Raw genomic sequence first — 23,639 nt, 5'->3', positions numbered from 1 at the left:
AATAAAAGTCATATGCCTGTCTATCTTAAAATGAGTTCTTTAGTTCTTCAAGATTTACAGGCATGTACTGGCATGCTGTAGCTTTCAATGACTGTTGGCTTTTAAATTATACTCACCTCCACTTTCAATTAGTACATCAAGAAGTTCATCCATTTGCTGGCTCCTGGTCAGTTGCTGAAATTTGAACAGGTTGTTACATTTTGAAACTGCTTGTTTAATGTGAAAATTAGTGTTTATACTGACCTGTGCTTGAGACTTAATGTTCACTATGTATGCAATGACTTCACACTTTAGAGCTGCTTAGTAACTCAACAGATATGTAATAAATTAACAGACCTTTAATAACAGGACTTTCAAAAAGTTTACATAACCACACATTTAAATGACATATTGAGTTTAACCTTTCCATAACAGATTTAACATCATTTCAGAAGTCATAGCATGCTTACAGGGTCACAATATTTGAATTATTCTTTATGAGCTGTGTTCCTTTCTTGCATCACTGCATTCTAATTTAACTGTTCACCTGGGATGATCAGGACTATTATTGATTAATATAAAGCCAAAAGCTTGGCTGAAGGTTGAGTAATAATGGATTAAAAAAAAGATGGTGAGTAATGCAAGCAAAAGGAAAAAAAAAGCAAGCGATGTTGCAGAGATAGAGCCGAAAAGAATCCAGGCCAGCCACTAGTTACAGGACTTAAAGGAAGAAATAAGTATCTTGTTTTCTGGCTTTAGTCTTGAATTTAGTTTACCTGCTTTACTGCATCTTCATAGCAGGGGGGCCCTTTTATCTTTGATGCAGCAGAATCTGAGCTACAGCAGGTAGCAGAGGAGATGGAAAACTTTTGACCCACGTGCCTGGGAGAGTGTAATATTGCCATCTACATGAAGAAATAAATTAAAGATGTTATGTTTCTTGTTTAAAAAAGAGCATTCTGAAAGGGTTCTGAAAGCTGTAATTGGTGTCTGGGCTAGCTTCTTCATGGTCATGGTCTGAAAATGTACAAAATAAAGACGTGCGCTTGCATTCTTTCACAGATCTGTTCCAGTCATTTTTAGGGGTCTCCCTTATTTATACATTTCCTTCCTTTTAAATACTCTCTGCCTGATAACAGGAAACAGCAGAGTAACAGAGCGAACAAGACGCGAGGGACTGAACATGACGGCACATCTGGAGATTTTCAGCTGGAAGGCTCCAGACGCTGAAGCAGTTACAGAAGTAACATGTTTCAATATGCTCGGTCATACAGTTATTAATCCAGTTTCACCCAACACTCCCTATCAGGCTTAGAAAAAAAAGTGACAAATTAAAGAAAAGCAGAAAACAGTTAAGTGGTGTGCTGGAAGTTATATTTAGCCTCATTCTGGGCACCTACCCTTAGCAGAGATGAAGATTAGAAGAAGTAATCATGTTAACTCAACGAGTGTTTCTAATACCCTAATTTCCTACCTACCTTTTGTTGCATACTTGGATTCTTGGCTTTGGATTGATTCCTGTGGTTAAAACCGTTGTTGGTAGAGCTGGGGAACAGTTGCTGTAGGCTCCTTTGGTCGGGTGAGTAGGAGCAGTTCATGGGCTGGCCAACGTTCTTCTGCTGGGTCTGGAAAATCATGCCAATAAAGTCACAATTTGTAAAAATCTGTTTTAATATGTCAATTTCTATTTTCTTCTGTTAAAAAGTGCTGAATGAAAATTTCTCAAAAAAGGATTTTACACAGTTCTTTTTCACTCCAGAAGTGACATTTATCACTGTATGTACTCCTGGAAACAACTTTCAGACAGGTTCTTGCTGTTTGTATAGTTTGTTCTGGTCTAACCATGTTGTAGGCTTTGGTTAGCGCTTAAGTTTGCTGTACCTGCACATTTCGAGGCCTGCTGCTGGTCTGCTGTGGAGACCGGCTACGGTTCTCCCCGGACAGTGTAGTGGCAGACACAGGTAGCAGGTAGGGGTTGCTGGGGGAGGAGGACAGGCTGTTGTGTTGTGGACTACCAGCTGTCTTTGAAATGGGGGAGTGTTGAGGAGAGCACTGGGGGCTAAGGAAGGCAGACAGGGTGGAGGGGCTGCCGCTGGCTGAGGTGTCCAGGCAGCGGGGGCCGACCAGGCTGGACATGGAGGGTGGGCCACAGTGGCCCAGGCTCTCCATGCAGCTGCTGGAAGGGCTTTTCAGTTGCTTGGAGGCGAGAGGACAGCTGGAGGCCACATGCTCTTGTTTGATGGACACGCCGAAGAAGTGCTGCTGTTGGGGTGGAGGCTGCAGGTGGTGCTGGTGTTGGGGTGAGGCCTGCAGGTCCTGCTGGTTGTGGTTGCGCTTCCTCTTGTGCAGCTGCATTTTGAGCTCCTCAACCTGCCGCTGCTCCTGGTGCAGCTTCCAGGTCAGCTCCTCGATCACCTTCTGCTTCTCCACCAGCATCTTGTCCTTCTCCGCATCCAGGCCCTCCGCTTCCGCCTGCAGGCAGCCCCCATTCAGGCTGGCTGCCAGCCCCTCATCGGCGCTCAGATGGGCCGGGGAGGGCTGCAGGCCGAACTGGGGGGAGGACATGGTCACGTCGCTGAAGCTGTCTGGCAAGGAGCCGCTGACCGAGAGATCAGAGGAGGCTGGCGAGATGGGCGGGGTTGTGCTGGTGCTGCAAAACGGATAGAAGCCGCTGGCAGTGGAGGAGCCCGGGGACTGGTAGGATGACAAAGAACCAGTAGGGGTCACCGGAAATGTGACGGTTGTGATGTCACTGGAGTTGGATGGCGGGCTGGCGTTGGGGTCCTTGAAGGGCTTCAGCCTCTCTATGAGGGCTGTTTTGGTGCCAGACACAGGAAGGCCTCGTATCCTCAGCTGCTGTCGCAGCTCAGACACCTGTCAGCACAAGGACACAATCCAGTCAGGGAGGCACCAATATATCAACACAACACCTCTACTATCTATTTTAAAACATTATAGCCTTTTGAAAGATATATTTTGCAAGGAAAGTTGGCAAACTGACTGGGTGTGGTAGCAATTTTGAATGGCAATGAAACTAATTTCACAAAATTTTAATGACCTGTAATCTATTGATCTTGCATAGCAAACTGTAATTTCCTTACAAACTGCTGACATGGAAGCCCAAGTGTTATTTGACATGCTGAACCTTTTTAAAAGCTGGACGTACTTTAAGGTCATCCAGATTGGAGGGTAAAGGTCCTGGCTTTATTGGTGAAACGCAGGCCTGTCCAGAAAAGCTTGTCTTCACAGGAGATGAGGAAGTACTAGTCACAGTGCTTGTGGGAGCACTTGAATTTCTTGCAAGTTGTTCATTGGATTGCCTGTGGTATACATAAAAACAGTATTTCATATTTCATATATTTGACATCACTTACAGCAAGAACAAACTATTTTCTAAATATTATGGTTGCAAAGTATCAATGATCACTGCCATGTTTCTGAGACTGCAGAAGCGGCTGTAAGAATAAAATTTTCATTTTCTGCAAATAAAGTTCACACAATAGAAATCACATATTTATACATTTGACACTTTTTTGTTTCATCCCCTCCACAATTCTGCCGCAGAGTTGCTCTTTGCCATGTTAACCGTGTAGGATCTGGGAGGGAGGAAACTTGTAGGTATGACTTGAGGGACTCACTTGACAGGTAGTGAGTGCAAGGGCTGGAAGCTGAAGTTCTGCTGGCGCTGCTGGGAGTGCTGTTGGTGCTTCTGCTGGCTGAGGATCTGCAGCTGCAGGAACAGCTGCTGCTGCTGCAGGAGCCTGGCGTAGGCCGAGTCCATCGGGGGAGGGGACTTCTCTGCCTTCTGGTCCGGCGGAATGTACTGATGATACTTCAGCTTCTTCACCTTTGGCTTTGTGTCTTTCAGTTTTTTGTGACGGCTTTTGTCAGATGATTTTGACTGCTCCATGATCAGGATCACAAACACAACAGAAAATAATTAGAACCAAGTAAAAAGCAGACATGTAATACGTCATACTTCATATAAAAATATAACATATATTTAAGAGACCTATGCTATGCATTATGTCTTGCCCTTTTTATTTCATCTCAAGTTAAAGTGCTGATTGTTACTATATATTAACCATCCCTTACCTTTACAATTGCTGGAACAGGGATGGGTGGAGTTAGTTGGTTGTTGCTCATCACAGATTGGCTTTCCTCTTGGCTTACTTGGTTATTAGGAGAGGCAATATGTCTATTTACCTCCCTGCTTTGAAATCCCTGGAAAAGAATAAAAGCCAAACTTATTACTGTCTATTATATACTTATTATTATCTGTCCTCTAATATATGAATATGGCTTTTCTAATACTGATCACTGAAACAAAACACACAGAAATTAAATCCTGAACATATTTTGATGTTCTGTGATTATGTTGTTTTATTTAAAAGTAGTTACTCATTTCAACTCAAGATTCATGTTATCACTGGTTTATGTGTACAATTGATTTTGTCATATATTTCATCATAACAGATAATTCCAGTATATTTAAGAAATTAATACTTTGGAATTTTATCCCAAACAATAACGTTGCTGTTATGGGAAGTGCATTTCTTCCACAAAGAAATCACCAAGTCCTTTCCTAAACATGATTATGGTGTAGAAGAAACCATCCATCAGGTGAACATCAAAGCCATTGATAAGGAGCTCCAGCATAAGCCTTACTCCATTGCTCTAATTGAAATCAGATGTTAAAAGAAAGCTCAAAAAACAGGACGGCAGGCTTGACTGTCTAAGGGTTTACAGTGCCATTTCCCAGTTGGCACTGATGGAAGGGGCTGGAGACACGTGTATCCACTTGTTCCCCCACATTTCATCCCAGACACGTGACACCAATAATAGTTTAACGGTCTCGTGCCACTGCGCTCACTCAGTGAACAATAGTTTGGAATGCCTAGAGCTGTGCTGGAAAATCAAAGGGCCCCATACCAGGTCCACTCTATAACAAAGACGCTGGTATGCAAGACTCAGGCATCAGCCAAGGACCTGTCACATTCAGGTTAACGGTCATTCGAGAGCTGTAGCAGGACACTGCACTTCTCTCAGTATGCCACAAGGGGCACACATCACCTACTCTCCCTTGCTTTCTGCACAGCGTAGAATTTTCAAGTGACATTTTGCAGTGGAGTTCAACCCGCAAAACTTGATGCACACTTGGTAAGAAATATGGCTCAGCATGGAAGACATTTCCTGTTGACATATACTTCAAATAATCTGTTTACTCACATGTAGAGAGAAATAATGATTGATAAGCACTATGACCACTGCAAACTGGCTTACAGTCAATTTGGTGACTCAACACACATTAGACATGTGCATTTGATCTGTTGCCACTTCAGGATTATCTCATTCTGTTCATATAAATCAATCCATGTTTCAAAGGAAACACATGGAAAAAAGTTTAATTGAATACTGTGGTGCAGACTGAAATGTTATGCTTTATAAAAGAATCCCTTCAGTTAACTGATTTGAAATCATGTAAATCATTAGCTAACAATTACATGGAAAGTAATAAATCAATAAATCAACAAATCAGTTATGATTTTGTGCATTTACTCTCACAATAAGAATGTTCAAGAGAGTTATTTGCAGTGAAATCGGTAAAAATAGCATGAGGGCACCCTGCTGTTAATAACTAGCTAGACACAAAGTAGCTCTGCTATTGTTTTATTTCCAGTGTATCTATGTAAAAACTACAGTTCATAAAATTATAAAGCTAATTTAAAGATTTATCTTCTTAGCGGCCATCAAGCATCATTGATCAACACTTTAAAAATGGTAACTAGTGTCCCATTTTTGATCAACTTTAGATCAGATTTAGTTTAGTTGAAAATGAAGTACTACTCTATGATCTGTGGTTATAAAAATTCCCATTGTGACACGGTCATATATAACTGAGCAGAACTGATGTTCCAAACAAGAAATAGCACCCTCTATTGAAAAAAAATAATACAGGCTATACAAATCGTAACACTGTACGCAAATGGCCAGGTCACTACAAAAACAAAAAAACTGCACCTGCCTGTTCCCCATCTGTAATTGTTTGTTCTACGATTCATTCTACATTTGTTCTATATTCTTTGTTCTTGTAAAAAGTGAAAAAATAAAAACTTTTCAAAAAGGACATGGTTCCTTTAATCATGAAAATAATACCACTTAATTTAATTGTTTTTTCTTTATAAACTAAATTCTTAGAGGATTACTGTGCCACTCTTCAAGATTTTCATCAACAAGTAACGCAGAACATTTGTAGCAGCTGATGAGTAATTGTAAAACTATATGGTCACAACAATGCCAGAATTTAGTTGTTGACAGCCGGTTATGGTAGGGTGCTATTGACTAATTCAGTAATCCAGCTCTAAAGAACTTAAATTTGTATCCTAACAAAACTGCATTAAATTTGTATCCAAACAAAACTACATTAACCTATTAGGATTTATTACTTTTAAGGAAGAAGTTAGATCAGCAGCCCTATGTCTACAACAAAAACCACTTCAGTACTGAAGATGGATCAGTACCAAAACACATTCCATTTGAATAGATGGACTTGAAAAAAATTAAAAGTAATAGTTATAACAATAACAGCAAGCAGCAACACAACAATTATGGACACATAACAAGGGAATCGTTTAACTGAGTTAACTTACTTCATCCATTCAATGTTGGGAAATATTGAGAGACAAACCAATGCTCTGAACTGCTACATGAAAGCTAAGACTTTGATATAATCAGCTCCTCACTGGTAAGAATAAAGGGGAGAATTTCAATATGACTTTGATCTAATAGGAAAATGATTACAAGCAGTTTCATTTCTGCATGATGCCAGACTCTTCATAGCCTTTAAAAACTGAAATGAAAGGTGATTCTGCCAGAGGAAACAAAGGCCTGCAGGCTGTAAAACAACTTCACACAGTGCTCATGCTGGATGAGTAAAACCGCTTTGACAACGTGAGAATGAAGTCACAGGACAAAGATACGGCACACGCGAGAAGAAAAACATCTGTCTGCAGTCATTATCACCACTTGAATTCTCTTATTGCAGAAAGGTTTGCTGCTACAAATGCTTTGGTGACAACACTGTTATTACATATAGGGTCATATGTGTTTTCGATGTTATTGTACGGTTAGATCTAGGCTTGATTTTCAGAGGTAAAAGAAACTGAAATCTTACTCAAACCCAAAATGCATCCCTAGTCATCATTACGTAAGCATTTAAATTTGAGGAAGTGCACATCTCATTAGTTGGAGTTGCGCTTTCCCAGGAAGGTGTGGGTTTTGGTGTTTTGGTCAGAGCGGTGCAGGCTGTTCTTGAGTCTTACCTGTCGGGAGGTGGTTAGGGCAGGGGAGGACGAGTCACTGCTCTTGGTCTCTGATGAGGAGCACATTGACCCCTGAGACTCATTACTGTGGGGCTGCTCAGGGGACAGGCTGTCACTGCTGCTGTCTTCCTCAAATGCGTATGAATCCTCTTGCTTAGGGAACTTGGCTTGGTTCGCTGCACAGACAAAGCAAATGCAAGAGTGTACTGAGTCTGTCATATGTCCGTATTCAGTCTTACTTAAAAAAGAAGACATCAAGAATTATATAAATTTATTTGATAAACATTTGGTAAAACAAGCATGCCAGTTATCTTTACTTTTACAAAGACCAGTAAACATATTCCAAATACTCAACTAAGCATTAGTAGAAAGGAGTTGAGATCAGAATATTGTGAGTGTGTGTGCCTGTGAGTGTCTGTGCATGTGTGTGTTTGTGTGTGAGCATCTGTATTTAATTGTAAGTAATGTTGTATGTTTTTATGTACCGTGCAAAGTCCTTATCATAACACCGGTTTAATGCTGGGATTAAGAAATGGCTCATTTGTCACTTGCACCTAGTTGCACACTTGGCCTGAAGGAGCACTTTAGTGTGGAGGGAGTGCTGATAAACTGGGCACTGAGATGCAGCTCTATCTGGCCAAGTCAACTGCAGGGTTACCGAGGGGACAGTAGGCGGAGGAATTCACCCTCTATCTAAGCATGTGACCTGCCAAGCGGAGACCCTGGTTTTAATCACGACAGCCACACATTCAGTCACAGCCCTGGAAGACGACGCCCCCCTGCTGCTCATAAACAACAAGCCAATCAGGCCAGTGTTATTTCCTCCACCTGTTGATTCTGGATCCATTCACATACTATTCAAAGTACCCAGGGAGCACCTGACTACGAACTGTCTAGTTCCTGTCATCTTAGGTCATTTAGAGGACCTTTCCCTTATTGGAGATAGAGGAGCAGGGGAGAAAACAGAAAAAAAATGTATCGAGGTATTTCAAAATGGAGCAATTTCACAATGCAGTGTTCAAAGGAGCAAAATTATGCTGTAAAGTAAATCCCTCCTGGCACAGATAAGATGATAAAGGGTATTTTGAGCAGTTCATGCTATACGGATGTCTCAATTTAGAGGTTACTAGACATTTTAGTGTAGTACTTACATAGCTAGGATAATCGAACAAAAACAAAGCAAAACTGGGAGCCAAATTCATGGACCAGTGTAGGCCACCAGCTAAGGGTCACTGAATCTTTACCTTCCAACCCACACATAAACAGGCCCTCTCCTCTGAAGAGAAGGACAGACAGCTGCACAACAGCATAGGTCTGTCAGACACCTTCGTAAGCCACATAAATCATGTGAAGTCAAAACACAGAGAAACAGAGGGGGCATTGAATTGATCTACAAAATACAATGTAAATACAACTGATGTTTATTGCAAACACGTTCGTTTTTGTACAAACGCTACATAAACTAACAGTGCTGACCTTGGGTCAGTCTTATGCAATGCTTCCAACAACTGAAACAACTGCAGAGCACATCCATGCATGGGGTTTATACAAATAAGAGGGCGGATAATGAGACACAGTTTTTCATCCCAACATGCTGCTATTAACAGCATAAAGATGATACAAATATCCAATGAAACAACTATCAGTTAAAGTCACTATCTTTAAACTTCAATAATAAAATCAAAATCCTCTTTCTGGAAATGATCTCCCTTCAGAATTTTTACTAAATAACCATATGCATCTTGAATGTTCTGCCACTGCAATGCACACAGATGCATGGAAGTTCATATGTTCTACAGCACGAACCATGTACATTTAAAAGTAAAAAGTGCACAAATACTGCTTGGGTTGTGGCAGTCTGAAGAGAATGGTTCAAAACTGATCTGATAAAAGGTTGCAAATGTGAGCAAACCACTCTAGCATTAGTGCCATCTCCTCTGATGATAAAACCGCATACATGCACACAGCTATAAAATTAGCTGTCTTTTTGTTAGAGCTGAAACAGATGTTGGGATGTGGTTAGCTGAGGTCTTTGAGGGCCATGGGTTGAATTTCAGTTGAGATGCACAATGTATGATACCATCAGTTAAAGCCAGTGAGCTGTAATAAAAAGTCCCATTTTCTCTAGGTATTATTGACAGAGAGGGAGTCAGTGACCCATCCACTGAGTTAAAAATCAGGAATAAAAGCACAGCTTCTATTTTTTGAGATACCTTTCATTGCAGCTTCTTTGACAGCTGAATCAACAGGAATGATATTCTTTTCTACCAGCTCCAATGGGCCTGGTCTTAGAGCAATTTTCTCATTAAGATCGTCGGCAAGCCTGGCTCGCTTTAGTTTCATCTGTGTGGCCTGTATGGACCCTTCCGCGGCTGAGTCTGTACAGTAAACATAATGATAAGCACCATTAATCCACTGCAGCAGCTTCTGACAGAACCACATACATGAGGCATGAACTGAGTCAACTGAAAATTAAACAGTTTGTGTGCTCCCCATCTGAGGAACTCAACTGCCTGCGCTAAAATAATCAGCCGCGACTCATTTGCAGTGCTATATTACATTGACTGTAAATAGCCGCACACTTCCGAAGCCATGTTGCAAGCTTTGTTTTTAAAGCCTGGATTTTATGCTGGACAGGTGGTGTGAGACAAAGCTGTGTTTCAGTCTACTGTTGTGGCTTGGTACCACAAAGAACCATTTTGTATTGACATCATTTCTGTAACAGGTAACATGGTCGAGTTTGATCTCATAATGCTTGCCTTCAAACCAAGGATGTTGTCATTGCCAGAGGTAGTCAAGAATTGCACTCAAAAATCCAGTGGAAGATGATAATGAAGAAATTTCTCAAAGAATGTTTTAATGAGCAGTAATTCTAAATTTTAGCACACAATGCACGTATAATGTACTAAATCTTAGCCCAATTGCTTCATGCATGCTTTCACACAGTATACAATTTTATATACACAGTGTACAGTGTATATTTTCTGAAGAATTATGCTGGAGAAACTTTTCAATGGCCACAACCAAGATTTATGGTCTGTATTTCCATTAGTCAAACATGTCTTTGAATATACAGAAAGATGGTTGGCAAGGGGTTGCTCATGGCTTCTTACCTTGTAATATCTGCATGTTGACTAGTTCGGACTTCTCCGGTCTGCTTCTAATTTTGTGTTTTAAGTAATCCCCAGTCTGTAAAAAGTAAGGTAGATCATTTTTCAGTTAAGCACTCACAATTGTGATATGTTTAAGAGCAATCTGCATTATAATTTCAGTCTATTTTGTGGTTCAAGAATTAAATACCCAAATGCTCAAGAATCTGTCAACAGAACAGTGAAAACAGAAATGATGATGTTGTCCCCATTTTATCAATTGGACTTCCAAAATCATGACTTCTTGGTGTTATAAAGAAATAAGTTGAGTAAAGCTACAAACCTAGAACACCTCTTTATACCTCTGGTTTGTTTCATGTGAATATTGTAACCTATTTCTATTCCCCTTAGAAAAAAAACGAACCATTTTACTGTGATGTTTAACGGCTTGATATTTTGTCAAGAATGTTCCCCCGGGGTGGAGATGGATTTGAGAGATGTGGAGTGCTGAAATGTGCCTGAACTACAGCCGATATATTTCCACTTTCCTTTATCAAACAGTGTCTTTTTTGCTTTTTGGCTCATGAAGTTTCAAGATTAAGTTTCCATTGTAACAACATATATCTTAAAAGGCTGTGCCATTGTTGACTTGCAACAAGGGAATTTACAATTAAAATACCAAAAACAATTCATCCATATACATAATGGAGTAGTCCTTTTTGTAGGTAAACATGTTAAATGCAGTATATGATTGTATAATTCATACCTCACATACCCCAAATGACTACTCTCTACAACCAGTTTTTTTTTTTTTTTGGCTCTTTAGGCCATGGGTTCTAATCTTATCTACCACAGATGGTTGAATGGTGGGATTTTAAGAATCCTTCCATTTATAAATTTGCTGTTCCTTTCTTTCAAAGAGCACATTCAATGTTGGTGATAACTGGCTTTGTCCAAAGGGTACTAGCAATGTACTGGGAAATTTAAAGTTTTGCCACAAAATCAACTTTTAGCTCTGTAGCTGTGTGCAACCCAGACCTTGCTCAATGACTGATCCAAACATTCAGTGTGCAGAACACTGGCCTACCCCGCTGGGGGAAACAAAAGAGTCGTAATAAAAGATGTACGAGCAATATAATAAATCATGGTTCATAGTAAAACTATGCCTGAAACAGTAATAAGTATTCACACTTGTTCGAATCAGAAACATGATATAAAAAACACATACAAAATTGAACTTGCTACATATCTTATAATTCTTTTATAGGAAGTATGTGTACATTATGATGCTATTATCACAATAAATTATATCTTTATTATTTGAAGATTGTTTTTGGAGAATATAATTGCAATTTAAGATGTTTTGCAAGTTAATGCTGGTGACCAAAACACAGCACTCTATAACATTATGCCACCATAGTGTCATTAAATTTGTCCTTGACTTTTATGTGATTCGCTTTCGATTTCTCTTTGCTAGGTCATTTAAGACAAATGATTATGTATGAGCCTGTGAGACCCATTTTAACCCAGAGGTCCTAGCATGTCACACATTTACCAACATTATTCTTGAGTTATGGTGCACCTGCTTGTCCACTGATTGACAAAGAGCTATGGCATTTGCATCTGTTACCTTGGATCTCTCAAGACTTTTTCTCTGTTCATGGAATGCAGCTGGACTCTTCAGTGCTGGAAAAATAAACAATGAAATCAAACTGATTACAAGATGCAATGATATCAGTACAACTCTCCACACAAACACTGTCAACTACCCTATGTAAATATACACTGGCAGATCCTGTGTTGGCCACTGACGTTCTGAGATATGCATTTGCCTTCCAGCAACTGCAGCCCAGTCACCAAGGAAGAAAATATAACTGTCTTTGGTAAAAAGTTTCAGCAATTATTGCACTTTACACCATCTGAATCAACACAGCAGGTTGAAATACAGTTTTAAATGTATGCTGACATTAAATAATTGCAAAATATCAGTGAATTGTCTTCCCCCCCCATTGATGGATTCAGCTAATTTTGAATTTAAGAATCATGTACATTTTTTTTTTTAAGTAAGGTTAGATTATAGATTTTGATCTGTCTAAAATGACACATGAAATATTTTTAAAGCAGACTTTTAGGCATGAACCCATGATTCTGAAAAAAGAACTAAATTAGTAAGCCTCACTTCGTTGTAATCTTATGCTATTTAAACTACTAAGGTGCAACCTCAACAAATCTTAACCTTTATTCCAGCTACTGGGTCCTGTTATTGTGTCCTAGCTTACACCAACAACATAGGCACTGACTTTACAGCAAATGATTGCAGAAAAATGCTTATACATGAGCTGGTTGTCACTCAGTGATAAAAAGAAAGAAATAACTTGAAGAATGTGATAACTTTCAACATTGATGTCTTGTTGAAAGTTAACTTGAGTGAAAAATACTTGAGTGATAGATACTCATTCTAATTAGTATAAACTGCAGTTCCTTATTTGCAAATGCAGGTTCTGCTAGCATGGTTTAAGTATGTTAACTAAGTGGAAGAGTGACTACACTACTTTATCTTGCATACTTTGGTGGAAGATACCCACCAATGTTCAGCACATCTGACATGCTTGCATGGCTTAACATTAGTAACACTGCGGGACGGCAGTGTAGCATAGTGGTTTAGGAGCCGGACTCATAACCAAAAGGTTGCTGATCCGATTCCCCACGGCGGCACTGCTGCTATACCCTTGGGAAAGGTACTTAACCCACAATTGCCTCAGTAAATATCCAGCTATATAAATGGATAACGTAAAAACCTGTAATTGATATAAGCTGCTCTGGATAAGAGCATCTGCTAAATGCCTATTCCGTACCCCAATACTACATTACTGCAGTTACAGAGAAACAGGAAATATAAACAGGTTCATCTGCCTGTCTTTTTTCAGTTCTGACTTGTTTCTCTGTGGAAAAATGTGTTTGTATTTTTTTTTATTGATTGGGTGTAAATAAACAGATATACTGTATTTGTGATGGAATGCATGAGTCTATTTTACATTGCATTCTGTATCATTACAGACATACTACACTTGAAGAGTTGAAGGGCATCCAAGAAAGGAAAGCTGAACCAAAGTCTTATTAATAAACAGGAACTTGCATCAGATTTAGATCATTTATTTCTGTTTTGCTTACTAAATAACATTTATTCACTAAAAAACATTTATTTAGATTGAATATTTTTATTAGGATAGAAACATCCTCAACTACAGTGGAATGATAGTTGTTTAACACTGTGATAAACATTAACAATGTGATAAAAATGGTCAAATTAAAATCGTTTTAAGATCCATCAGTTTGAGTGTGTGTGTTTGTGTGTGTGAGTGTGTGTGTTAGTTATCTAAATTCACAAGCATTTCTTCAACAAAGCAGCATGGTGTAGAAGAATTTCGTTCACAGCTTCCAGTGTCATACCCCTTTTCTACCAATGCGAACTAGGTGCTAGTTCTGGGCTGGTGCTACTGCCGGTTCAGAGTTGGTTCAACTTGCGAACCTTTTAAGAAGCAGTTTGCTTTTCCATGGGCTAGAGAGCCACCATAGAGCCACGTCATTATGTCACTCTATATGTCTCTGCTAAACGTTATTGTTCATTGCACTCAACTTAACCTAAAAGTATATTCTCAGTAATTTAAATCGAGGTGCCCCTGCAAACTAGCGGGGACAAACAACAACAAAAACAAGAGTACAGTGCTTTAAAAAAACAAACTTGTCCACTACACTTTATATATGCCTTATGTTAAGCCAAAAGTTAAGTGACGTTGGTAGGTGAGTTGGTACTAATTTCTTACATCAACGTTACGAACGTAGCTGTTGTTCAGCTAACATTACCCAAGCAAGCATAGCTACTAATTTCATAACATTGATGTGACTAGACTAACAGCTACGTTCGTAACATTGATGTGAGAAATTAGTAGCTCGTTAAACAGCTAAGAAATACATAGCTGGCTGGCAACAAGGCGAAACATTTGAAAAATAAAACTCTGGTTTTTCTTCTTCTTCTTCTTTTTAGGCAGACTGGATGCTACACTAGCTCTGGTTTTTTTTTTGAAAATGGTGGTCACAACATTTTAGTTGGTCTTGTTGGTCACGATAATCCCACCCCCAGCCCCTGACGTAAGCGGTTCTTGGTTCTAGACCAGCAAAGTGTTGATGCCCCTCTCGCACCAGTTTTCCTGGCCGAGAGCCGGTTCGTTGGCTGTCAAAATGCAAAGAACTGGTTCGAGATTAGGCACCGGCCCCTCGAACTGCTTTGGTGGAAAAGGGGCATCACTCATTTATCAGTATGTGCACACTTGTGCTCATGTCTGTCTCTTAAGTAGCCCATGTATTCAAAAGGATTTGCACTGGCTTTAGTCTATTTAGTAAGCTGCTTTATAACTAGAGTATAGCCTAGTGTGTGGATGTGTTGACCAATGACTGCTGACTAAAAATCTCCAACATCTCTCTCAAATGTACAGGCTATGTCAGTTTGATCCTTTCAAAAAGAAAAACCAACTACTCCATATAACATCAATGCTAGCTAGTTAAGTATCAGGGAATGATGTTGCTGTTACCAACTTTATGCAGGACTCACACAAGCTTCTAATTTCAGCTCTGCTTCATTTGCACAAATAAAAATGAAAAAGAAATGTAAAGCTTGAATATGTTAGCTTTAATTATTAATGCTGATACTAAGGATATCTCATTAAGTGTAACGGGCTAGGACTTGAGGCAGAGGAACTGATGTCACATTAATGACGTTCAGCTTATCTGATTTTTACATTATGTGATGATCTTTTAATTCTTCTGTAATGTTACTTTTAATTTAAAAGAACCATCACATAATTGAGAGCAAATGTGCAATTTGGTCAAAATTCATAAACTGTATTTAGTCTTTTTAAAGCAGCTTGCCATCACATTTTTGACATTCAATTACAATATCCCTCAAGTTCCACTATAGCACAGACAGATAACATTAAACACCTAAAAGGTTGATTCCTCTACGATACGTTGCCCTGTAGTGCTGGTAAAGCCCCAGCCAAACGTGGACCAAGCCACACACATGCCAAGCCCTCTGTCCTCCAACGCCTCCCAAACCACAGGCCAAACAACTCAGAGAGGCCTGACTGCGTATTCAAGATCCTAATAAACACCAGATGTTTCTAGTGAAAATGTATACACAGGCCATACACATTGACTGCATTCCAAAAAAGTAAAAAAAAAAAAAAAACTAAAATAACTGAAAAGTAACGAGGAGTAAAATACTGTAAATCATTCTTCTGAATCAGAATGTGTGCATCATCATTATTCTCATCATTATTTAGGGTAGTGCACAGGATCATAATTACAGTAAGAGACACAATACCAATGAACACAACTCTAAACATGGGCATGCAATCAATATGTAGGCAGGTCAAAACAGGATGAATGAGGGGTCTATTCAATTTGCCGTAATGTGGCTTTGCATACTGAAAATAAGCAAGTGTGACTTTATTGTGACTTACATAAAATGTTTTGTAAAATTCATGGACTGCAATGCATCAGGAACTCATTCTGTAGTGCAAAAAATAAAAAAGTAATAAGCAGTGTTAAGGACAGCATGCCTTTTAGACTGTATAAGTGCTAGACATCTCAGTTCACTGGAAAAAATAAGGTAGCTACATTATTTTCATTACTATGTAAGCAATTTATTGTCTTTTGAGCACTCTCATAAGCATTACATTGATGCTTTCACCTTAGTAGCTAAACGAAGAAGTAGCTACAATTCTCTAGCCTGTCACTGTGTGAAAGTTTAACCACAAATGCTAAGTCACACAAGGAGTGTAGGGAAAAAAAGAACTTTCCATCTGCTTCACAAGCCTCTTGCTTACCATCAAGAGATAAACCAGCAATTCAAAATACTTTTAAAAGAGCTGCAGACTGGCCAATCACATTTTCTGTGGCCTTTATCTGTGGCAGACTCCGAGAAATTGATAGGACTGGCTTCTGGTTTCCTTTAGCCAGCACACTTATGAACTTATCTTAATGTTCCTGCTCATGCCATTCTGGAAAACTGTGCCAGAGATAGCACTCAACAGTCTCTTCCCCAATAGCATCCTTACAAATATAATGATCAGATGAAAGGCATTATTGTACCGCCTGTGACCTGTAGTGTCGATCTGTTTAAAAACCCTTTTGACTACACAAAACTGCAGGGTCAGTACAGTGTCCACTGCAAAAAGCAGCAGCAAAAATCAAATATGCAGTCAAGCTATGGTTCAGGCAGGGGGATCTAATGTTTCAGAGTAACAGTATCCTGTCATGCAATAATCTAAGTGGATAAGTGACCCACCCACTCCAGCATTGGTATTTTTTGTGGATGTAGTGGAGGTAGATTTCATTACCATGTATTGCATGCCACTTTGATCATTAAATCCTTCTCAGGTGACTTGCTGAATTACTCATGAAAGTCTTCTTTAATTTAATAGTTTGTTACCATGCAAGTCCATTCCTTCACCTCAGCACCCACCTGCATTTTGGATTTACCTGTTTCAGTGATGGTAAAAAACTCCACTTCTATCCTTTCCACTTACTTGCTGACTGGACTTAGGGTTCCAGGAGGGTGGAAGCACAGGCCCAAACTAATATCTTTTTACATTCATGTTATTAATAAAAATGTGATGAAGTTGTGGTAGCCATTCCACGTGAAAAAGTATCAAAGGGTGAACATTAAAGGGTGAAATTTATGCCAATGTCTGAGCGACAAAACTAAATCAACATTATAAAATTCGAATTTATTTTGATGTAAACAGGTGCCATTCGTGTACATCTATCCCATGGCAGGGCTGAACAGCACCAGCCTGGATAACTCCCAAGCACAAGAGCATTCCACTGAGGTCAGCTTCTGGCCTTGCTGTTATTTGTTTGCTGCCAGAGGCGTATAAGATGTTTATTGCTTACGCTGATTCAAAGCTCAAGCACACAGATCAAGTTTAAAAGCATTTTTCAGGCTCTGGTTTCCCTTTTTTCATGAAGTAAGTGCATTGGCTCGCAGAGGCAGTACCACTGCGGGCTGCATTTCTCTGGTGTTGCCTGACATTACATGGCAGCCCTTTCGGGGCGGGCTGCTTTCCCAGTGTGCCCATGAGACAGATCTGAGACCTCCGAAACCACTTGTGGTGTTGAAGGTGGAGTGTAGCTCGATGGGAAACAAAGGTGTTACTCACGAGGCATGATGCCCTGGTCTGCAAGCTGCTCCCGTGTCCTCCTCTGCTGGAGTCTTAACTGCAGGACTGGGGGGGGGGGTGCAAGGGAGAAAGAGGAAGAGACAAATTGACTCTTGACTCATTCCTTTAAGCATGCATAAAACCAAGCCTGCTATCTCTAAAAAAGGTCATGACTATGTGGGCTATGCAGCATTTTGGTCTTATTTAGAATACAGTTTCATTTCTGGACAGATTGAAGGACTGATTAATTATAGTAAACACTAAAGCCATTGGCAAGCCATGTGGTATCTTTGACATGACTGACATTTGACAGTGAAATGTAAATAGGCCCAATGATATATGGGTATATTTGTATCACAGCAGGCTAAGCATGATAACCCTTAGATAATCCCTATGATCCATCTATTGAACATGTTTAGTCTTTGATGTCTTACATATTGATGTTATTATGATGCTATTTAACACATAATGCATCTGGTGTTGATGGTTTTGAGCTGAGTAACACGCTGGGGTGAATTTACAAAGGGAAGTGAAAGCCAGCAATAAAACAAGAGTTCTGGCTGATGGCGTGCACATGCTAATTCCCATTTGTGGCACATTTACTAGAATGCAGCGTGTGGATACTTAAAGTTGTGATTAACTTATGTAAACATACAACAACAATCTCTTAGCGTGCTAACACATTTCTGATATGTGGAAGGGAGACTGAGACTGGATAACTGGATATGCACCCTCTTCGCAGTTTCTGCAAGGTTAATCCTCCTGGTGTTCCCAGATGATAATTCATTCCATCACAACATAAGTAAACTATTTTCTAAAGTTTCTTCTTTAGTCTCACCTTCTTCAACATGTGGTAACACAAAAAACAAGGGTGCATTTGTACCTTTTCTGAAGTTCCAGCAGGTAACTTTATTAGCATATATAGCTGAAGATAGCTCATAACACCCACTTTTCTTCAAATCGAGAGCACACTTGTACAGAGAGTTTTGTAAGTTACTTAATTTCCTATGTTTTTTGCAAGTCCACAATGGAAAACTCATATTAACATATGAAAACTGCAGAATTATGTTATTATGTTTTGGTTAACCAACAATTGGCTAAACCCCCTTTCTGTAATATTTATTGCATACAAAATGCAATTTAATGCTGACCTCTGGTGCTACTCTGCTGAGAAAATGTTTTGTGATTATTAGCCATCTGCCTCCACAGCACATCATGAAGAGTATTATTTTGCAAAGAGAGGCATTCCCCTGCTCATTGCAGGATTCCCTGTTTGACTTTATCACTAGTCACCTGAAAAAAGGCTGTTCTATGAAAACATGCAAAAGCAAAAACAAAACAGAACACAAAAAAAAGCAGAGGACTGACAAATATTTCTTAAAACAGGATGTACAACTATGATAAACACAGCTCCTGGCCTTTAAACAAACCTCCTTGCAGTGTGTGGTCTCCGCGGGTGTGGAGGGCCGAGCACTATGTGATTAGTCAGCCCAATGGAAGTCTAAGTGGAGCTCTGCACATGTGATGCACACTCTCTTGCTCCTTTCGTTAAACTAGGCAAAGCTATGTGGAAGTCATATCATCATGATGATGTCACATGTTTCAACTGGACTGTCAGCGTCTTTATTGAAGATTTCATATTGTGTACACTGTTCATTAATGGCACACGTAATCACTTGATGTTTAATCATCTTTGAAGTAATAAAAAAAAGTTTGGTTGCCAGTGGTCCACCCTTTTTATTAAAGCTTTTAAGGTGACAGGCCATGCATAATTATATGCCGTTAATGTCTGGTAAAGGCATTTTTGGCTGCATGAATAGATGCTCTTATCATAGAAGTGCACTGGTGACATTTCCATTAAAATAAATTAATGGGATTTCCAGGCAGGCACAAATTCTCAAACCCTAACTGAGACAAAAGGCAATGTTGCTGTCTTTCTCTCAAAGCTGAACTCCAATAGAGTAATGTTATGTAGAGGACACTGACAACATCCACAGACCAAAGCAACAAGACTAGAATTGCTCATGGACACCGATCCTTCCAGCTGATATGTTGAATTTCTTTTGTTATGGCTGGTAGTTTATTTTCAGGGGGAAAAACATTTCAAATCTGGTAGATAGCACTCACAATCACATGATCAAACTTTTCATCAGTTGCTTTCAATGAACATCCTGCATTGTGGTGTTAATTAAGTGCCACTGTGCGAGTGAGGCCATGGTTCTAAAAATGTGCATATAATTTGATGCCATACATAAAAACAAAGACATAAAACATTTTGCAAAGAATGTATGAAAATTTATGAAAACATGCATTGTGCAGGACATCTGTTTTTGCTTAGAGTACATCGAATGAACAACCTTTGACCTCTCTGAATCTGGCATCAAGTGGCATCACTGTGGGAAAGGCCAAAGCATAGGAATTCACTGGGCACTCAACCATACAGGGCAGAGACCTGCAACTGTATAGAGTCCCCTGCTAGAGATATTACCAGTAAAAATGAGAGAGAAAACCTCTGTGTACTTAAAATTATTCCATCCAATCCAAAAATGTTGTCAGATGACTTTGTTTTTGTGTACATTAGGCTTTTTTTTTCCAATGAACTCACTATTTACATTGCTGGTGAGCTTTTAATGTTACACTGCCCAGACCTCACTCAAGATGCTTCTCAAAGCAGCACACACACACTTTGATTTGAAGTACATGAAGGTACAAACATGTTATCTTTTGTTAGTGTGTGTCTGGACTGCAGTTTTAGAGAATGATTTGATTGCCGGTTTCCTGGTGGCTCAACAGTGAAGCCAATATTTTCCCAAGAATTGCCCAAAAAAGCTCAGTTTGTAAAGGTGTACTGCTACTATTTAGTGTCCATCTCACTGGTATCAAAGACAGGTTATGACCATATAATTCTCAAATTTGAAACTTGAAATTTGAAGCATTTTTTGTTTACATTTACATTCTGTTATTCAACCAAAGCTCTTAACTGAAGCCTTAAAAAGGTTCATACAAAAAGGCTAGGCTAAGAGCAGAAATGACAACAAATCACTGTTGCCACTGATAGAAGGAGTTACATAAGATTCTCATACATAGCATTCACACACAAAGTGCCATAACGGGTGCAAGAGTTTTCTTAGTTTACAAATATGTGCATAATTTATTTTTGAATACTCTACATGGAGTACATGTCAGAGTACACAAGCAAGTTCAAAATAGATGCCAGGTAAACACACATAGGAAATGAACATATGTATGTTGTGTTGAAATTAAATCACTTGAAAAACAGTTAAGAGTTACATATAGTTCAACATAAGCAATTATCTGGAGCCCTGAATCACGCCAATTCAGGGCTCCAGATCCCTCCAAAGGATTAATCAAAGCCTTAAACAGGCTCTGGATTATATACCTCCCCAGAAATGAAAGCCAAATGATTAACACTAATGAATTACGAATAGCAACAGCAGTTTTCTGTAGTGTGTATATTTACCTTGTACTGGGGAACAGGGATATAAACCAGGTGAAAGTCAACTACAGTGAATGCATTGTGCATGCTATTATGGATATTAGATTTCACATATGGTGTAAGGTTTGAACTTAATACTGTGGCTCTGCTGCAGTTTTAACTGTGCGAAACTAAAAAAAAATTGAACCATGCAGACTAATTAGATTGCAACAATCATTAAAACATTAGCATCATAACTACTATCACTGTACAATTCAAAGGTACGGTACCCCTAAAGTGCCATCCAAAAGTAAAATTTATGTGCTACAATAATTTGATAATTTTCATATGAATAATACATGAATGGCATTACTCTTTTGTCCAAAATATAAAGTGTTTTCCCCCAGTTTTCCCCCAGAATATATGTTTGTAACTGGAGAGAGCATGCATTCTGTGATAGCTAGCTAGCTAGTTGTTTACCTAGCATAATGATGAGAAATGCAGTAACCATGTCTAAAAAAGTGGAGTAACCCAAGCAAGAATCCATGGGATTGAGAAGAAGACAAATCTAACAAACAAATGGTACCAGCTAGCTATTGTAGCTACCTACTTCAAGGAGAAGCTACTGCTTCTCCTTTCTTAAACATATTTAAAATCAGTCCTTGTGTTATGACTATAGAACTGGGCTGCCAGACCCTATAAAGATTATTTATTGTTAAATGAGCCCCTCCTTTAGCTGAGTTGCTATAATCTTTGGAAAAGTTCCAGGGATCATTGGGCGCTTCCAGAAAAGTGCTTTACACACATATACCTAAAAGCTTGTTGAAATGTGAAAATTATTTATATTTATTATCTTTAAGCAGAGGGACCTTTCAAAACTGTCATGTCTTTACCACACAACACCATCAGGTACAGATTTCACAGGTAATTTCCAGGCAACCAGGGACACAATGAAATAAAACTGTGAGATTTCCATTTACTCTAGCAAACTGCAGGTTCACCTACATTTTCTAAATCTGAATTTCATAGTATGTTGTTGTGTATCTTCATGTTTGTCATGCCACTCATGTAGTTTTCCTTCTGAATTAAAATTATTTCTCCACAATTCTATTTTTGTGACATGATTATTCTTTGTGAATAGTAGTGTGGTGTTGTGGGGAGACACTTGTAGCAGGAAGGTTGTATTAATGTGACCAGGCTTGAGCACTATACACTTGTACATCTGCGCCATTCACTTAAACTGAATTACTTCTGCGCCACTCACTTAAACTGAATTACTTCATATAAGTTTGTATAAATGTGTGTTAAGATATGAGAGTGGTCTGAAAAATCTGTGGCCCCTCCCAAATGGTCTTCAACAGACATAACTGTTTATACATTGCAATGTAATCCTCAGTATCAACACATTTATTCTAAGGATGTTTCAGAATTCACATCCCCCATTGTGGCACTTTCCATTTTGCTTTCCCCCTCCCCTAAATTGCTCCAATCACTTCATTATCATAGACAAAATCTCCTTCAAGTAAGTAAGGCCACGAATAGATGGTACGATTTTAGAATCATTTTGCCAAGGTTCACTTGTTAGCTAATCATTTTTCATGAATATCTGGCATGTCAGAATTTTTTGTCATCACGTGTGCATGTGTAAACAGTACAACGAGGAGATTTATGAGTGACACTGTCAATGTCCACTAGAAACATGGCATATTAATTATAACAAACAATCTGGTGTAGACAATCTACTATGCACCTGGACCCAAGAAAAAGCTACCGTGACAGAGGAAAAAAAACATTGTTTCTCCCTGCTGGAGAGAGATATTGTCAGCACTTCATCAACCTGGAACGTAAATACTAAATAGGAAGCTAGCTAAAAGCTTACAATAACAATGACATTTCAAGCCAGATAAACAAGGCAGTGGGATCAGCATACAAATCTGTCCATCTGCATGTATGTGCATGGGAGTGTGAGTAAGTATATGAGTGAGACCACAGTCGCTAGTTAGCCACTCTGAGTGCACAAATGCACCAAGTGCACTGGTGGATCCAAACTCTTCCTTTTCTGCTTTATCTTTTTGTGCTGAGATATTAGTGGTCATACAGTGTATTCCTAACCAAAGACTTCAGTTTTGGAAATAGGTAAAAGGTGCAAGGCATGACATCACGACAGTCTTGACAGTCATGACACCTCCCATGAGGAGGACATTCCTTTTTTCACCTTAGGATACCTATCAACTCAGAACAACTTTCTGACCACGAAACTGGTCCTTATTCAAATTCTGAATTGGCAAGCACAAACCGTACTCTACTGTCTTTACGGTTGCTTTCTTAAAGAAGATGATTTCCCTTTTACACTTGCTGTGCCCTGTGTTACTTGGAATAGCTGACAACACTGTGAGTAATGTCACATATTGATTTATGAGCCATGTTATACCCCCCCAATCTTGCTCTTGGCACCCACCACACTATTCAATGTCAACAGCTTTCTGATGGCAGCTCACCACCTGCATGTCCACAATCATTCCCAGACAGCCAGTGCTTTGAAAACACAACAATATGATCAAACTGTGTGTAATACATACACTTCCCTCCAGTT

General features: G+C 39.2%; 1 protein-coding gene across 3 annotated transcripts in view; it reads right to left on the bottom strand.

The window, feature by feature from the left end:
• myocd (myocardin) overlaps positions 1 to 23,639 on the bottom strand; it is a 119,756-nt gene that overhangs the window by 1,218 nt on the left and 94,899 nt on the right. For 2 of the 3 annotated variants that reach the window (XM_036526185.1, XM_036526202.1), the window contains 12 exons: positions 17,611 to 17,676; positions 12,021 to 12,076; positions 10,415 to 10,490; positions 9,515 to 9,679; positions 7,302 to 7,477; positions 4,075 to 4,203; positions 3,618 to 3,880; positions 3,146 to 3,299; positions 1,861 to 2,853; positions 1,458 to 1,604; positions 756 to 884; positions 117 to 174 (listed from right to left, as the gene is read on the bottom strand). In XM_036526185.1, the coding sequence (XP_036382078.1) occupies positions 117 to 174; positions 756 to 884; positions 1,458 to 1,604; positions 1,861 to 2,853; positions 3,146 to 3,299; positions 3,618 to 3,880; positions 4,075 to 4,203; positions 7,302 to 7,477; positions 9,515 to 9,679; positions 10,415 to 10,490; positions 12,021 to 12,076; positions 17,611 to 17,676 (2,412 nt within the window). Of the gene's footprint in view, positions 1 to 116; positions 175 to 755; positions 885 to 1,457; positions 1,605 to 1,860; positions 2,854 to 3,145; positions 3,300 to 3,617; positions 3,884 to 4,074; positions 4,204 to 7,301; positions 7,478 to 9,514; positions 9,680 to 10,414; positions 10,491 to 12,020; positions 12,077 to 17,610; positions 17,677 to 23,639 lie in introns of all 3 variants that reach the window. The other variant, XM_036526193.1, reaches the window with a different exon arrangement.

Source organism: Megalops cyprinoides, chromosome 1, assembly GCF_013368585.1.
Source record: "Megalops cyprinoides isolate fMegCyp1 chromosome 1, fMegCyp1.pri, whole genome shotgun sequence".
Classification (NCBI taxonomy): Eukaryota; Metazoa; Chordata; class Actinopteri; order Elopiformes; family Megalopidae; genus Megalops; species Megalops cyprinoides.
Note: the sequence above shows the minus strand (reverse complement) of the source record. Positions and strands in the feature narration are given on the sequence as shown.